The sequence below is a fragment of the Embiotoca jacksoni genome, unplaced genomic scaffold, assembly GCF_022577435.1.
Source record: "Embiotoca jacksoni isolate LCO1_2020_lvr unplaced genomic scaffold, fEmbJac1.0.p SCAF_109, whole genome shotgun sequence".
NCBI classification, from domain to species: Eukaryota; Metazoa; Chordata; class Actinopteri; family Embiotocidae; genus Embiotoca; species Embiotoca jacksoni.
In genome coordinates this window covers 185,001-202,703 of record NW_027185240.1, presented here as the reverse complement: position 1 = coordinate 202,703, position 17,703 = coordinate 185,001, and the positions used below count along the sequence as shown (strand labels likewise).

General features: G+C 47.2%; 4 protein-coding genes across 4 annotated transcripts in view; 3 read left to right on the top strand and 1 right to left on the bottom strand.

The window, feature by feature from the left end:
• Positions 1 to 280: 280 nt before the first annotated feature.
• Positions 281 to 4,161, top strand: eif3f (eukaryotic translation initiation factor 3, subunit F). The gene is made up of 8 exons (XM_069177975.1): positions 281 to 412; positions 694 to 764; positions 1,446 to 1,525; positions 1,609 to 1,746; positions 3,141 to 3,232; positions 3,331 to 3,467; positions 3,549 to 3,662; positions 4,015 to 4,161. Exons 1-8 carry the CDS (start codon positions 301 to 303, stop codon positions 4,090 to 4,092), a joined length of 822 nt encoding a protein of 273 aa, XP_069034076.1. The 5' UTR covers positions 281 to 300; the 3' UTR covers positions 4,093 to 4,161.
• A 244-nt stretch (positions 4,162 to 4,405) lies between these two features.
• On the bottom strand, positions 4,406 to 5,709 carry LOC138215699 (MICOS complex subunit MIC26-like). The gene has a single exon (XM_069177988.1). The coding sequence runs from the start codon at positions 5,677 to 5,679 to the stop codon at positions 4,978 to 4,980; it is 702 nt and encodes a 233-aa protein (XP_069034089.1). The 5' UTR covers positions 5,680 to 5,709; the 3' UTR covers positions 4,406 to 4,977.
• Positions 5,710 to 6,043: 334 nt separating this feature from the next.
• dnaaf6 (dynein axonemal assembly factor 6) lies at positions 6,044 to 8,776 on the top strand. The gene is made up of 6 exons (XM_069178001.1): positions 6,044 to 6,414; positions 6,724 to 6,793; positions 6,926 to 7,031; positions 7,723 to 7,819; positions 8,264 to 8,349; positions 8,509 to 8,776. The coding sequence occupies exons 1-6, from the start codon at positions 6,310 to 6,312 to the stop codon at positions 8,636 to 8,638; spliced, it is 594 nt and encodes a 197-aa protein (XP_069034102.1). The 5' UTR covers positions 6,044 to 6,309; the 3' UTR covers positions 8,639 to 8,776.
• An 852-nt stretch (positions 8,777 to 9,628) lies between these two features.
• pip4p1a (phosphatidylinositol-4,5-bisphosphate 4-phosphatase 1a) overlaps positions 9,629 to 17,703 on the top strand; it is an 11,833-nt gene continuing 3,758 nt past the window's right edge. The window contains 7 exon segments of the mRNA XM_069177953.1: positions 9,629 to 9,817; positions 10,648 to 10,700; positions 10,702 to 10,842; positions 13,899 to 14,005; positions 15,084 to 15,189; positions 15,742 to 15,794; positions 16,034 to 16,124. Coding sequence (XP_069034054.1) covers positions 9,700 to 9,817; positions 10,648 to 10,700; positions 10,702 to 10,842; positions 13,899 to 14,005; positions 15,084 to 15,189; positions 15,742 to 15,794; positions 16,034 to 16,124 — 669 coding nt within the window. The 5' untranslated portion in view covers positions 9,629 to 9,699.

Sequence of the window (17,703 nt, the reverse complement as noted above, 5' to 3'; positions counted from 1 at the left end):
TCTGTTCGGGCTCCAGGGTGATGATCAATAAATATATATATCAGGATTATTTACATAAAAACAGGCCTTTTTAAACGGTCTACATTTTCTTCTTCAAACGTAATGAAAATCATTCACGGAAAATGTATGAATTTAACTATTTCGCCATTAGAGGCTTATACAGCCACGCGCACGTTGTGTCGTCAATAATTGCAGATGTTAATTAGCGTCGTCGTGAAGAAGGTGCAGTTCAGCCGCCCGTCGGCAGGCGGCGCTGCTCGCGGTCACGTGTTCCGGAGAGCACGACGACCCTTTTCCAAGATGTCGGTGTTCGGGCCGGTTGTGAAAATCCATCCCGTCGTTCTCGCTTCTATCTGCGACTCCTACGAGCGAAGAAATGAGGGAGCGAGTCGAGTGATAGGAACACTGTTAGGTGAGAGACACGTGGACGTGTCTGTCCACCGGACGGAGGACCGACACGTCCCGGAACAGGAGGGACAGACGGCTAGTTAGCTGCGGCTGCTAACGCGTGCTGGGCAGCATCCGGCTAGCGTTAGCTGCTGTTAGCTGGCTGCTAACAGCTGTGAGGCCGTTAAAAGGTCCACGAGGCGTTAAAACCGGAACATCTGGATTCATCTCGGTTATGATGTAATAAACTATATAACGAGCCTCGGAGCTTCCTGTTAGCGGTAAACATGTTCTGATGTCCGGCAGGTTCCATCGATAAACACTCCATCGAGGTCACCAACTGCTTCTCGGTTCCTCACAACGAGTCCGAGGACGAGGTGAGTGTCTCTGTCCTCAAGGACCTTTATTAAACATGGTGGACAGGTGGAGGTGGTGGACATGGTGGAGGTGGTGGACATGGTGGAGGTGGTGGACATGGTGGAGGTGGTGGACATGGTGGAGGTGGTGGAGGTGGTGGACAGGTGGAGGTGGTGGACATGGTGGAGGTGGTGGACATGGTGGAGGTGGTGGACAGGTGGTGGTGGTGGACATGGTGGAGGTGGTGGACAGGTGGAGGTGGTGGACAGGTGGTGGTGGTGGACATGGTGGAGGTGGGTCTTCATGCAGCTGTAAAGACTGGAAGACAGATTCTAAATAAATATCCTGCTTCCACCATCACCATCATCACCACCATCATCATCATCATCATCACCATCATCACCATCATCATCACCACCACCATCATCACCATCATCATCACCACCATCATCATCATCACCATCATCACCATCATCATCACCACCACCATCATCATCATCACCACCACCACCATCATCATCATCATCATCATCACTGAAACCAACCAAGCTAAAAGATTCGTCTGATTCTCACTTCACAGGTTTTTACTGGATGTTTGAGTGAAATCAGAAACTAAGAAAGAAGACGTTGTCTTCAGTTGTCTTCAGTTCAGTTGTCTTCAGGTGTCTCTCAGGTGTCTCACGTGTCCTCTGTGACGACAGGTCGCCGTGGACATGGAGTTTGCCAAGAACATGTACGAGCTTCATAAGAGGGTGTCTCCCACCGAGGTCATCATCGGATGGTGAGTCACGTTGACGAACAGATTATACGTAGAAATAAACGATGAACTTTGACCCCATCGGCGTCCTCCGTCTCCGTCTCCAGGTACGCCACCGGCTTCGACATCACAGAACACTCGGTGCTGATCCACGAGTACTACAGCCGGGAGGCCTCCAACCCCATCCACCTGACCGCCGACACCGCCCTGCAGAGCGGCAAGATGAGCATCCGCGCCTACGTCAGGTCCATGCTCCTGTCTGTCTCCTGTCTGTCTCCTGATGGTCTCCTGTCTGTCTCCTGACAGTCTCCTGTCTGTCCTCCTGTCTGTCTCCTGTCTGTCTCCTGATGGTCTCCTGTCTGTCTTCTGACTGTCTCCTGTCTTTCTCCTGATGGTCTCCTGTCTGTCTCCTGTCTGTCTCCTGATGGTCTCCTGTCTGTCTCCTGACGGTCTCCTGTCTGTCTCCTGACGGTCTCCTGTCTGTCTCCTGACTGTCCTCCTGTCTGACTGTCTCCTGTCTGCCTTCTGACTGTCTCCTGTCTTTCTCCTGATGGTCTCCTGTCTGTCTCCTGTCTGTCTCCTGATGGTCTCCTGTCTGTCTCCTGTCTGTCCTCCTGTCTGACTGTCTCCTGTCTGTCTTCTTATGGTCTCCTGTCTGTCTGTCTTCTGATGGTCTCCTGTCTGTCTCCTGTCTGACAGTCTCCTGTCTGTCTTCTGATGGTCTCCTGTCTGTCTGTCTCCTGTCTGTCTCCTGTCTCTCTCCTGCCTGTCTGCTGTCTGTCTCCTGTCTGTCTCCTGTCTGTCCTCCTGTCTGTCTCCTGATGGTCTCCTGTCTGTCTCCTGACTGTCCTCCTGTCTGACTGTCTCCTGTCTGCCTTCTGACTGTCTCCTGTCTTTCTCCTGATGGTCTCCTGTCTGTCTCCTGTCTGTCTCCTGATGGTCTCCTGTCTGTCTCCTGTCTGTCCTCCTGTCTGACTGTCTCCTGTCTGTCTTCTGATGGTCTCCTGTCTGTCTGTCTCCTGTCTGTCTTCTGATGGTCTCCTGTCTGTCTCCTGTCTGACAGTCTCCTGTCTGTCTTCTGATGGTCTCCTGTCTGTCTCCTGTCTGACAGTCTCCTGTCTGTCTTCTGATGGTCTCCTGTCTGTCTGTCTCCTGTCTGTCTCCTGTCTGTCTCCTGCCTGTCTGCTGTCTGTCTCCTGCCTGTCTCCTGTCTGTCTCCTGTCTGTCCTCCTGTCTGTCTCCTGATGGTCTCCTGTCTGTCTCCTGACGGTCTCCTGTCTGTCTCCTGATGGTCTCCTGTCTGTCTCCTGACTGTCCTCCTGTCTGACTGTCTCCTGTCTGTCTTCTGATGGTCTCCTGTCTGTCTGTCTCCTGTCTGTCTTCTGATGGTCTCCTGTCTGTCTCCTGTCTGACAGTCTCCTGTCTGTCTTCTGATGGTCTCCTGTCTGTCTGTCTCCTGTCTGTCTTCTGATGGTCTCCTGTCTGTCTCCTGTCTGACAGTCTCCTGTCTGTCTTCTGATGGTCTCCTGTCTGTCTGTCTCCTGTCTGTCTCCTGTCTCTCTCCTGCCTGTCTGCTGTCTGTCTCCTGACGGTCTCCTGTGTGTCTGTCTCCTGACTGTCTTCTGCGTGTCCTCCTCAGTGCTCAGATGGGCGTCCCCGGCCGGACCGTAGGAGTGATGTTCACCCCTCTGAGTGTGAAGTACGTGTACTACGACACAGAGCGGATCGGCGGTAAGGACACCGATGACGAGAACCGTCCGCAGTCACAGGAACGCGTTTCGTCTCAGAGGACTAATCGTGTGCGTGTCGTGTCCCTCCGTGTGTCTCAGTGGACCTGCTGCAGAGGACACGCGTGACCCCCAGCCGCACCAAGGGGCTGACCTCCGACCTGTCCCAAGTGGCCGGCTCCGCAGCCCGGGTCCAGGACATGCTGGCCACCGTGCTGACTTACATCGAGGACGTGCTGGTGAGTGTTGTCCTCCGCCGTCTGTCTCCGGGAACACGGAGCTGTAACCAGGCCGAAGGTAACGATGTCCGTCCGTCTCAGTCCGGTAAGGTGACAGCGGACAACAGCGTCGGCCGCTTCCTGATGGACCTGGTCAACAAGGTGCCCACCATCTCCGCCGAGGACTTCGAGAACATGCTCAACTCCAACATCAACGTGAGTTCAGGACACCTTTCACCTTTCAGCTCGGCGCTCTGCAGGCTCCGCCCCTCTCGGTTCTCCTCCGTCATGTGAGGAAGGTGGAGCAGCTGACGTAGCGGTTAGGGATATAAAAATAGTTCTATGAGTATATGAGACTATCGTTCTTCCTTATTTCCTGTTTTCACTAGCGCCTGGTTGTAATGTGTTGCTCCCGTCAGAAGGTGGCGGTAATGCACCTGAAAGCTGTCTGCCAATTAACAACCAGAGAAGAACACGATGCTGCCGACTCGTCTGTGATGCTGGAACAGTTGTTCGGGACCTCTCCCACCTCCTACTGCTGTAATCTGAGTGTTGTTGTTGCTTGCAGGACCTGCTGATGGTGACCTACCTGTCCAACCTGACCCAGGCTCAGATCGCTCTGAACGAGAAGCTGGTTCTGCTCTGAGGCTTCAGTCTTCATATTTAAGTTTTCTATTTTTCCCCGGCTGAGATGAATAAAGGTGTTTAAACAGTCTGATGGTTGGTTTCCCTGCAGATCCTCACTGACGCATCATAATCATCCAGTTTTAAACACTCATCTCATCTCAGTGGCACTTTGGATTTTATGAACAGTTAATCAGGGGTTTGGTGTATAAAACAACGTTTTATCTGAAGGTTCAGTTTATTATAATAAAACTCAAAGAAGATGAGCAGTTATTAAAGTCATGATTGATGGTGAGTAACTTCCAGATGTCTGATGTAACGAGGACACATGAAGGTGGGAACAGCTGGTTTTAATAGAAGACCCTGATCGTTCTCTACAGAAAAATACATTCATCACTCAGGTGAGATGGGCGGCGCTGCCCGGCCTGAGATACGTGGATCTTAGAGCAAAGAGGGCATGAGCCGCTCACGGGTCGGACCACGAGTCCGGCTACAGTCTGAGGGAGGAAGCTGCTGCTGGGTCCGGAACTACTGCTGCTGGGTCCAGTACTGTTGCAGGGTCTGGTACTACCGGTGCTGGGTCCAGTACTGTTGGTGCTGGGTCCAGTACTGTTGCAGGGTCTGGTACTACTGGTGCTGGGTCTGGTACTGGTGCTGGGTCCGGTACTGTTGCAGGGTCTGGTACTACTGGTGCTGGGTCTGGTACTGCTGCTGGGTCCAGTACTGTTGCAGGGTCTGGTACTACCGGTGCTGGGTCTGGTACTACCGGTGCTGGGTCCGGTACTGTTGGTGCTGGGTCCGGTACTGTTGCAGGATCTGGTACTACTGGTGCTGGGTCTGGTACTGTTGCAGGGTCTGGTACTACCGGTGCTGGGTCCGGTACTGGTGCTGGGTCCGGTACTGTCCGTCACGGTTTGGGCTCTGACCCGGTGCCCCCCCCAGCCTCCCCCGGAGGGTGGAGCAGCTTCTCCACCGCTGCGTAGCTCTGCACCGCGCAGTCGTACACGGAGTCCCCGCCGGACCGGGCGATGGCCGCCGCCTGCTCCGGGTAGTAGAGGGCGGTGCTGGCGGCCACCAGGCCCGCCGGGTACAGGAGCCTCTTGATCCGGGAGCCTCTGGCCAGGAAGAGTCCCAACACCCCGGTGAGGCCGATGACTCCCGCCCGCGGGTAGAAGTCGTTCGGCGGGTTCTTCAGGTAGGTGTAGGAGTCCCGGCCGAACCGGACCGCACTCCGGATTCTGGGTTTGACCCGGTCGTAGGCGCCCTGACACCAAGCCGTGTACGGCTCCACGGTCCTCCTGACGGCGGCCACCTTCTCTTCCAGCTGACCCGCCTCGTGCTCCACATACCGGCTCTCCGGTCGCGGGCCGCCGTACAGGGACAGGTCGTCCCGGTTCACCGGGGCCGGGGCCTCGCTCTCCCCGTCACCGGCAGCGGCGACCACGGAGACCGGCCACAGACGCAGGGCTCCCGGCATGGCACCACCTGTCACCTTCAACATGATCCCTGCGGGCCACGCGGCGCTACGGTGTCCGAGGAGGGTCCGAATAAAGACGCCGCGCTCACAGGTCGGATTAACGTGTAGATGGAGGTTAAACAGCAGGTTCATGAAACCGGACCGGACCGGACCGAGCTGTTCAACTGGGTCAAAGAGTGAGATAATGCACTTTGTAATGAGGTGTGTGTGTATAATTACATGTATTACTACCATCTAACAGCGACAGAAAGTTTTCAGATTTAAATACAAAAATGATCAGATCTAATAGTTCTGCTCATTAATTATGAATTATAGGAAATGATTCAATGAGACCGATCATTCATAAATAAATAAATAACAGTCTGAATGAATCAACGACACAATGAGCCTCAAAGTAACTTTGAACTGACTCTTCATCACATTTATGTATTATTATGCATGTTATTTATTTATTATTAATTATCCAGATGACTTTCATTTAGACTTTGAACAGATTTATTTCATCTCCATTAGTTTAATTTTATGGTTATATACTTGTAAGCTTTAAAACAGGCTGCTCATGCACCCCGTTTAGTTTAGTCACTGTTCGACGTCACTGGTTACCATGGCAACCTGGAAGCCTGGCTGTCTCCAGGGAAACGGAGAGCGTCAACAGCCCAGAGGCCTGTTAGCAGCAGCAGTAGCGGCTAATTTTAGTGTTCAGGTCCTTCAGACCGGTTCTGATTTATTAAACGGGTCAGAAGTGGACCTGTAGTCCTCCGCATGGAGAATCTCGGAGTATCTTCCGTCCAGAACCTGCAGGCTCTGTCTGCCCTGCTGTCCCCGCAGCAGGAGGAGGAGGAGGAGGAGGAGGAGGAAGGCTGTACAGTGAGAGCTGCTCTGGTCCATCTGGATTTATCTGAGATAAATATATATAAATATAAATATAAAACATATGTAACATGTTCAATGATGTCATAAAAAACAGTCCTGACGTCACAAATATAGTATTTGTTGTTGTTTGTTGCTCTCAGTTATTAACCAATAGCAGGATGCACACAGGGTCACGTGACTCATTTCATTATTTTATTCTTTTTAAGTTTCTTGTTACATCTGATGCAGCCGGTCATTGAAAAAACAGGTTTAAAACTAGTTTGATTTTCCTACTTTTCATGTGACTGATCTGATTTTTAACAGGATGTGACAGCAGGTGGTCCGCTGGGTCCGGGACACATCGGTCCTCCAGCCAGGAGACACCAAGACGAAGGTACCGCTCATATGTCTGCAGCATCACGTCTCAAAGAACACACGGAGGTTACGTAAGTGTGTGTGTGTGTGTGTGTGTGTGTGTGTGTGTGTGTGTGTGTGTGTGTGTGTGTGTGTGTGTGTGTGTGTGTAGTGACGACTGCCTACGTGAAGAAGAACAGCAAGGACATCTGGAGTGAAGAGGAGGTGGTGGAGGGTTGCCAGTACGACAACCTGACCGACCCGCGCCCTCAACCTCAGTAAGACACATCAGAGGAGGCAGTAGGACTATTATTAATAGGAACTGTTATTAATAGGAACTATTATTAATATGACTATTATTAATAGGAAGTATTATTAATATTAACTATTATTAATAGGAACTATTATTAATAGGAAGTATTATTAATAGGAACTATTATTAACAGGAAGTATTATTAATAGGAACTATTATTAATAGGAACTATTATTAATAGGAAGTATTAATAGGAACTATTATGAATAGGAAGTATTATTAACAGGAACTATTATGAATAGGAAGTATTAGAAATAGGAACTATTATTAATAGGACTATTATTAATAGGACTATTATTAATAGGAAGTATTATTAATAGGAACTATTATTAATAGGAAGTATTAATAGGAACTATTATGAATAGGAAGTATTATTAACAGGAACTATTATGAATAGGAAGTATTAGAAATAGGAACTATTATTAATAGGACTATTATTAATAGGACTATTATTAATAGGACTATTATTAATAGGAAGTATTATTAATAGGAACTATTATTTATATTAATGTTAAGTATTAATGAGATGAAACTCTGAGGCAGAAGTCTCCTTGCTGAGATATAGTACATATATATATATATATATATATGTGTGTGTGTGTGTGTGTGTGTGTGTGTGTGTGTGTGTGTGTGTGTGTGTGTGTGTGTGTGTGTAGGTATGACCTGCTCTGGAAGCAGTCTGTAGGAACTGAAGACGTGTTTCTGGGTCTGAACAGGAAGAATTCGTCCTCCGTCTGCTGTGAAGCTGTTCTGGTAACTTTTTCCACACAAACTGAAACACAATATGTGATCAGAGACAGAAAGTCCTGCAGGATGTTCGAGTGTGTTTCCTCACAGAAGAAACATGAATTTCCTGTATTTTCTACATGTATGACACGTTTTCCACATGTTGCAACATATGACAACATGTGGAAAACGTTCACAGGACAATCGACATGAACTTCACACGTTACACCATGAAAATGTTTAAAAAAAAACACGTTTCACATGAACACAATCACATGTGGTCATATGATCTTTGGCACATGTGAAAGTCATGTGTTTTGCCTGTAAGGTTTATATTTATAAATATAACTAATATTATAATATAACTGGTGCCTTTCCAGTGAAGCCGTTAGAAAATGTCATGAAACAGTAAAAGATGAAGTTTGTTCTTTTTAAATGAGAGATGAAGGTGTTTTTGTCTCCTGATCTCAGGTGAGAATCCAACTCCCCGACACCGAAGCAGCAGACGTGCTGCTGGATGTGAAGGAAACCTTTCTGGATCTACGGACGCCCAAATAGTAAGAGATGCTTTGAAAGGGTTTCTCTTCCATTTCTGATCCGCTCCCGACCGAGCGGCGCCGGTTCAGACCAGCTGATCTTCTCCCCGACGTCATCTTCCTCCGTCACATCCAGCTTCTCTCCTGCTCTGTTTAACCTGTCGCTCCTCCTCCCGACAGCAAACTGGGCCTCCATCTCCCCGACCCGGTCCACAGCCAGGAGGGCACGGCCCGGTTCTTCAGAGAGAGAGAGGAGCTGGAGGTGACGCTGCTCCTGAAGCGGCCGATGGACTTCCTCAACGTGCAGTGAGAGAGGAGGACAGGAAGGAGGAGACACCAGATGATACACATCATTAGAAACATGAAGCAGGATCAGCCTGAATAAACTGGTTCTGTGTGATGTCATGATTCTGATTCTAGAGTATTAAAGGGTTTATTTCTAAAACATGCTGACGTCTTGTTTCACTGCTTTATCTCTGGATGATCACCTGATGAGCCCGTGAGGAGGTCACGACCTCGAGCCGTGAGGAGGTCGCGACCTCGGACGAGCCGTGAGGAGGTCACGACCTCGGACGAGCCGTGAGGAGGTCACGACCTCAGATGACCTGTACACATAGACTCACTCAGGAATATCCACCAACAGCATAAACAAGCTGCAGCTCAAACTGGGAGCCGAGGAGGTGATTCATCGTTTATTACAGAGGAGCTCTGATTATTTTCATAGTCTATACAGAATCAATATCGTCTGCTGAACGGGTTGGTTTTTTATTTTAGAAAACAGAAGTTCTAGCTTCAGCCTTATAAACTACCAACGATCGGAGCAATCGATATCAATGATTGATTGATTCTCAGGTCACTTTGTAGGAACTTTTTAAAGTTTTAGATTCTTCTTCTGTCATTGGAGGTATAAACAAGTAATGCAGATGTATTTATTGTAAATATTTATTCTCTTATCTCTTCATGTTAGAGGACTGAAAATATTCCAAATCACTTGTCATGAGGTGTTTTATCTTTGTTCCCTGTTTGTCTCCATCTTTTGATCTTTCCTTCTTGTTTTATTTGTATGATTTCTGCCTGTTAATAAGCACTTTGTTTTGTATTAATAAAGTGTGTCAATAATCTACTATATAAAAGTAGTTCGTTACTCTCAACTCTTTTATTTGTATTTATTTATTATGAGTGGAGCGTCCGAGGTCGCGGTGGCGGCACACACCCGGGCGTCGCTACCGCTGCCGCTGCCGCTGCCGCTACCGCTGCCGCTGCCGCTACCGCTGCCGCGGCGTGATCACGTGACGCTGCGTTTCCGACACAACAATACAACACCGCGTCGCCCCGCAGTCTCGCTCCCGCTCTCCACGCCTCGCTGTCGGTATGGCGGACGGCGAGAGGTCCCCGTTGCTATCAGATCTGGGAGATGGTGCTCTGGGCAGCGGTAACGGAGGGGTGTCTCCCGGTGCAGCGCCCTACGGCGTGCCCACGAAACCGCAGAGTGAGTTCCCCGGTGCCGCTCCTCCGGTAGCCGTGCTTACAGCGAGCTGCTAGCTCGGCTGTGACCGTGTTTGTGCAGGATGTGGTGAACCCTAACAGGGTGTTTATTTATGGACGAAATCTGTTTCATCATCATGAAAATATGTTTTATTACAATAATGACACGAAGCGGGCAGAAGCGGCGTGCTAACTGGCTAACCTAGCAACCGTAGTGTTAGCATGGGAGCTAGCTGTACATAGCACCGGCAAACCACCCGCAGAGCTTCCGGTGTGCAACCCTTGTAATGTTATTGATAAATTATGTTTTATTTCCGGTTCCTAAAACAATTTGTTGCCTGTATTTCAGCGGTTCAACGGCGCCAATTAAACTCGGCTCGATAACGGTACCGCTTAGCTGGCTAGCATCCGAGGAACACCTGATTTGATTGACGTACAAGACAGCCATTAGGGCGGGAGCTGAGGCAGAGCTGCGACCAATGAGCGTGCAGACAGGAGGTGTCTAATGAAAGAAAGGCGTGAGATGGGGCTGTGACAGGTGACGGGGTTCTGCTCTGAAACTCAGGTGGAGCTGCAGGTAAACAGGTGGAAACGAGTGTGTCTCTGATTCCTCTCTCTCTAACTGAACTCTGAACTCTGATTGGTTGAAATCGACCCGCTCACCATTTTTCCTCTAAAGCTCCTTCAGTTGAACTCCAGACCAGATCTTGTTAAGCTGTTCATCGTCATGGCAACGGGGAGGTTGTGTTTGTCTGTGCAGACCTTTGTGTCTCTCCAACAACCCTGTGTGTGTGTGTGTGTGTGTGTGTGTGTGTGTGTGTTTGGAAAGCTCAGGCTTTCCCCCGTTCCCCAGCCCAACCCAGCCCTCAGTGCTCCACGGGGAGGACCCCCCCCCCCTACTCCCCTCTCACCTCCCCGGAGAGCGGCAGCGCCCCGGTGATCAGCTGCAGGGTGTGTCAGAGCCTGATCTCCGTGGAGGGGAAGATCCACCAGCACGTGGTGAAGTGTGGCGTTTGTAATGAAGCAACGGTACGTTAACACCCAGTCTGCTGATGTTAAAGGGATGTTACGCACACACACACACACATAAACATACACAAACACACACAGACTCCTGTTAAAGGTTTCTTCCACACAAACACCCAGAGTCCTCCGGGTGTTGTCTCACCTCCGGGTGTTGTCTCACCTCCGGGTGTTGTCTCACCTCCGGGTGTTGTCTCACCTCCGGGTGTTGTCTCACCTCCGGGTGTTGTCTCACCTCCGGGTGTTGTCTCACCTCCGGGTGTTGTCTCACCTTCAGGTGTTCACACGTCTCACTCCTCCACAGGTGCATGCAGGTGAATGCAATTCAACTTTTTGTGCTCGGAGCATCAAAAATAGAACAACATCTTTTTCTGCATCTGAATCCTCCGTTTGGATGTTTCCAGAGTTTGTAGTGACGTCACAAAGAGTCCCGATAATCCTCTCAGAAGATGTTGTATCGTATTCAAGCTCCATCAAACGCCTGAAACAGGAAACTCCTCCCATCACTGCTCAGCAGGAAATCTCTTTAATCTCATAGTATGAAAACAAAAAGTGCTTTTGTTCACTTGTACTTTGTCCCATTTGTTTTAATCCAAAATTTGTGTGATAAATGATTAATCTGATCGGTTTAATCTGACGAGTGCAGCAAACAATCCTGTAAAGATGCTATCGATTCTCTTCATGAGCGTACAAATATTTAACACTCTTATATTAAAAAAAATGATTATTGTGATTATATTCCAACGTAACTGTGAGTTGGTGTAAACAGAAGTACACAGACAGAAACCAGCTGAAAACACTACAGGTTGGTCTCCTTTAGCTGATGATGTCATCAGGTGACACAATCACTTTCAGTTTATATGATTTCCTGGTGAGACGCTCAGCTCCACCTTTAATGACCCAGTTTAAATTAGATAAAGATCCTAAATGACGTTAAAACTCCCTCCAGTGTAATATTCTGATAATACAAGTTACCATCTAAATAAAACATGTCATCTAAATGTGTTCATATTGTGGAGCAATTCACTCTCAGAATATACAACTTTATGTTAGTGCGATCTCCGTTTCCATGGCAACACATGTGGTACGACTAAGAACTGGAAAACAATCCGTAGACTCTTATGTAACGTACGCAATGTTTCCTACTCCAGGAAGTAGTCGGACCCTTAGCAACCACCTAGCAACAGAGAGGATTTCTAGTCTCCAACTGAATAAATACAGAACATAGAAACACTAAACTGATCAGCTAGCTCAGTCTGGTTGGAACAAAGATATCCGATGAACAAAGATATCCGATGAACAAAGATATCCGATGAACAAAGATATCTGGTGAACAAAGATATCTGATGAACAAAGATATCTGATGAACAAAGATATCCATGTTCTCATGTGTTTTTAACATTTTAGCTCCGTGTCATGTGTTCAAACCAAACCGGTCCAGCTAGCCTCCTCTAGGACTGTAAGTGCGTGACTATCCGTGGTGTTACGGTACGGGTGCTCGGAGCGACCAAAAAGGACCAAAAGAGACCCGACTTCACCAAATGGGTCATTTAATAGAACTAGAACAAGTAGAAACTACATTATATTACATATTATATGAAATTCTATTCTACTTCTATTTTCCCATTAAGGAGGAGGAGTGATATTTCTAGTGATGAGCAGGATGTGATGTCATGATGATTTGTTCATAATGTTCAGTTGACCAATCAGATCTCTGCATCAGTCGCTGTGCAGATGGGACATAAATATGAAATGTGTCCAGACGTACCAGCAGGCGACACATCGATCTCCAGATGGAGGCGACATATGCAGATGTAGAGAAATATGTCGGAGGTGTGAACATATGCACCGTCAGCCTCCTCCTGATCCAACTGACAGCACTCCTGCAGGTGGAGGACGGTCCTACATCCAGTCCACCTGTCAGAGGGACGAGGACAGAATGTCTCACGGGAACATTAAACATGTGGGACGGACAGGGTCGTTATTGGTCCTAATTAGACTCATGAATGATGACTGATAAATAAACAGACTGATGTTTGTAATAAGAGACTGATGAATGCTGGGAGGCAGTAATTTAGTCCAGCTCAGCTTTCATTTTCTGCCTAGTGGGATGAAAATCAGTAAAAATTATTACTTCACTGCCACAAACAGTCTTCATCACAGTTAATGCGTGTAATCAGGAGGAGGAATGATGATGAATGGAGCCGCTCCACTTATTAACTCGTAAACAGACATTTATACCGAGAGGGAGGTTTGTTTCCTCGAACTGCATTTTATTCTGTTTTAAATGACAAGATTTAGTTGGATGAGAAACAGAAAGACTGTTGAGACAAACTGCAGCCTCGAAACCAGCACACAGCTCAGAGTGGAACATCCATCCAATAATACTGAGGGTTTAATGCACCGTATCATTAGAACAAATATTAACACCAACACTGTTAACAACTTAAAGTGAGTGAAAATAGACAATCTACTGCATAATGTTAATATCATCACTCAGTCAGATATCGACGTCTGTAGATGGAGCATAATAACAATAAACTTTATTCTGCTCAAAGTGCTTTACAGCAAGAAAATGACATAAAAACAGATATTAAAGAATATTAGAGAATATAGTAAAGAAATGAAATGCATAAGAACAGATAAAATTAATGCAAATAGAGTTAAAATATCAAATAAAGCTATAAAATAAATAGATGGGACGAGATGATCGTGTTCACGGTGTTTTATTAGAATATAATTTCCCAAACAGACGTGATGCAGCTCAGTTCTGTTCTCTTTCATTTTATCCTCCAGATGTTTCTGATATATTTCCTGACATCTGTGTGATCTGTAGTTCTGCAGACGACCTTTAACTCTCTTATTACCATGACAACGTGTGTATAATGAGCTGTTTACTGTAATTCTGTCGTTGGAGCTGTTGAGGACGATAAATCCCGTCCGGCTTCTTGAACCTGTGATTCTCCGTAGGAACACGTCGTCCATCCATCAGGAGTAGTCGGCCTGTTATCTGCTGCTCTGTGATCTTATCTGGGCCGTGTGTTCCTGTCTCCTCTCTGCAGCCCATTAAAAACGCCCCGGCAGGGAAGAAGTACGTCCGCTGCCCCTGCAACTGTCTGCTCATCTGTAAAGTCACCTCTCAGAGGATCGCCTGTCCCCGACCGTACTGGTGAGCAGCGCCTCCTGCGTGTCTGTGAGTGAGTGTGCACCTCCTCTGAAAGGAGGGCAGGTGCAGAGGGAGCAGCGGTCCTTCGCAGCACCGGTGCACGAGGAAACAACAGCCTCATTAGAGGAGCCTCATCAGGGCTCTCACCTCCACCTGTCATCGCCGTTCTCGGAGTGTGGGCGGCGGACCGAGTCTCAAGGAATACGACGACTTTCACCTCACAGCCGCCATCTGCTTTTCATTTTACACCAGATTTCTGCAGAAGAGCTGCCGAACAAAAGCACCAAGAAAATCCCTCCATGTAGGTTCAGAGGGCAGAAAGAGCCTGATCAGGATTCAGACACACTTTATCATGTCACCTGTGGACAGAAAAAGTTCAAACACTTAGAAAAAGAAAAGTTTCAGCTGCCTTCAGTGGAAATTAGCTGAACAAAAACACTTTTTATAGTCTGGGATTTCCAGAGTTAAAAATGTCAGTGAGTGGATGTGCTCGGCTTTGGCAGCTCATCTGAACATCATGCTGCTGCAGCGTAATTGGTGGGAGAGATAAGATTCTTTGTTTATGCCCGAGGCAGCAAATGTGCAGGAGCAACATTTTTAGCCATCTCTCTTTTTATTTTTTATTTTTAAATCACGCTGCCGTGTAAATGTGTATGAATTTAAACCGAACATCCGAAAAATCTGTTGTCATAAAGATCTGACAGCCGTAATTCATCTGTCATCTTAAATGCAGATCAGGACGGGAGGCTCGCGTCTCTAAACGTCTCTCAGCCTGAATGCAGCTGAAGGATGGAAATATTTCACCCGTTTAAACCTCATTAAAGATGAAGCGAGGAGGAATCTGGTGTCCAGATGGATCTGATTTAACTTTCTGTTTCTTTAAGATCTGTTAGTTTGCAGCCGTTATTGATTGTTGTGGAGAGTTTCTCTGTTTTGCGTCGGACCCAGACGTGCTGACAGATCCGGACTCTCCGTGCCGCCGTCCGATCAGCGACCGGAGCACTTTAATGAGCGCTCGCTGCTTCAGCTCTGTTAGCTCCCTCTTCCACTGCCCATCCTCACTGTGTCTGTCTCCTTCCAGTAAGAGGATAATAAATCTGGGTCCGGTCCATCCCGGTCCGGCCAGTCCCGACCCCCAGCCAGCCGGAGCCCGCGTCTCCTGTGGACACTGCAGCAACACCTTCCTGGTACCAACCTCCTGTTTAATCAACAATCAATCAGAGTCCCAGTTAAAGGAACAGTTCAACGTCATTTCCTGGTTGGATTTCAGGAGAGAGATGTTTCACACTCAGACTGAAATGTACCAGCAGCTGATTGGAGAACATGTTTCATCAACCTTCATTCAGCCTTAAATAGAAGAAACTTGTCTGCTGGTACAGAACCTCCTGTAGAACCTCATTTACACAGATATCAGAAATAACAGATTATTCTTTAACCCTCCACACAAAAAGTAAAATTTATTTTTCAAAATGTTCAACTGTTCCTTTAAAAATCCTCTAAAATCGTTCAAAGGTTTTTGTGCAAGGATCCGTTCGGAGTCAAAAGGAACTCTGAACTTATTGATCCACTTTAAAACTACATGTCACATAGAGGGGAGGGGAGGGGAGGGAGGAATCACCAGTGTGCTAGAAAGGAGGTGGAGGAGAATCTCTGAATGTAATCCTCTAATTTACAGTGTTAATTCCAGTGAATGTGATAAATTGTTAAACCCCCCCCCCCCCCCATCCCTCTGGTTCCAGTGGACAGAGTTCACCGACCGGACGCTGGCCAGGTGCCCACACTGCAGGAAAGTGTAAGTTCACCTCTCTTTACTTTCACACTTTGTTTTTATGTCATTTATCAGAAACTCTTCCTCAGAAAACAGATAGGTTCGTTGGTTAACACTTTTAATTCCTGCCAGGTACGGGTCCGATCCAAACAGAACCAGAACCTGGACTGAGTCGTACAGAAAATAACATGCTTTTATATATTTAAATATCACTTAGTATAAATAGTCCAGTTTCATGTTGTCACCCTGTTTTCTGTCTGCAGCTCCTCCATTGGTCAGAGGTATCCCCGGAGGCGGAGCTTGTGGTGTTTTCTACTCTGCTTGCTATTCAGCGTTTCTACCGCCGGCCTGATGGTGAGTTGACGCACGTGTGAAGTGACAGGAAGCTGTTGTTCAGGATTTAAAAAGAGATTATAAACGGGAACCTTCTCATACAACCTTTTTAATTTCTAATTATAATTTATTTTAAAATAACCTCCCAGTCACTGATATAACAGGAGGCAGGAAGAAGTGTGATCTCAGTTTCTCAGTTGAAAAGGGTGTTTACCTCAGGCAGCTGTCAGTCAGTGAGATACAGCTCAGGAAATAACCTGGGGGGTGGGGGGGGGGTGTACTTTCTGTATCTACAGTTACACATGTTTTCTAGATGCCTACTGCAGTGCAACTCTTTTAATTTGAAAAGTCAGGTGTAACTTTAATCTCTCACTCTTTATAGCTCCGCCCCCTCTGTTACGTACCAGCTGAAAGTATTGTATTTATGTTATTGACCTAATTTGTGAGCAGCCGTTTGTTTCCAGCTCAGTGTCCAGAGTCTCTGCTGCGTTTCTGTCCTCTCATCTCTGTCTCACTGTGGGCGGAGCTCCACCTCTTGAAGCAGGAAGTGACCAGATTTGGACGAGCTGGGGGAGGAGCCAGCGGGGGATCTGACCGATCTGATTGGAAACCTGACGATACTACGTCCCGCCCAACAATAGCTGTAACCTGACTGCACCACAGGCCTGTCAATCAAACAGACACGCCCCCAAAAACAGGTCTTCTTGAATCTTCTTTTCTAATGAATGAGGGATTATTTTCAGATGGACCTCCAGAAAACTAATAAGAAGGAGTGACTTTAGCTAACAACACCGAGATAACTGATGGACACATTTTATTCACTTTGGATTTGATGAGAGAAGTTGAATGGGAGTCTATGGAGCCGGAGGCTTTTTGGAGCCGACCTCTAGTGGCACTCGCTGGTATTGCAGCTGAAGACACTTCTGGATCAGAACCATTTTACAGACCTGAAGCTACGAACTCTTTTAGAAACTGTGGTGAGACTGAAGTGATGTTGCCCCCTTTAATATTCAGAGGAGATCAGTGGTCGTTCTGCTCCGTGACCAGCAGAGGGTGCCAGACGAGCAGCTAACGGTGTAAATGAGAGGAGGGCGGAGAGGAAAGACATTTAATATGCTCCACTGACAGCATGGCATTATGCTGCTGTAGTGGTAAAAATGTCACAACATGGACTCAGGTTGTGTTTTATTAAAAAGCATCTTTAATATATGAGCGGTGCAGTTTCGACAATTAAACCTTCGGAGGTTTTAAGAGCAAGACGCCGACGCAGCTACCTGATCAAAGCAGTGAATTATAAATAGGAGAGCAGGAAAGAGCAGTGGTGAAGATTAATCCCCATAACAGCCTCAACATCTGCAACACGAGAGAGTTCAGACCGCTGAGAGCAGTCACATGACATGACGCTGACATGATGCTGCTTCATCTGAACATACAATGCCTATAAAAAGTATTCACCCCCCTCGGATGTTTCACCCTTTTGTTGCTTTTATACATGAGATCATGGTCAATATAATTTGGCTTTTTTGACAAGAATTTGCAAAAAAAAAAGCTTCTTTCATGTCAAAGTGAAAACTAATGCCAATTAATTAAAAATATATAG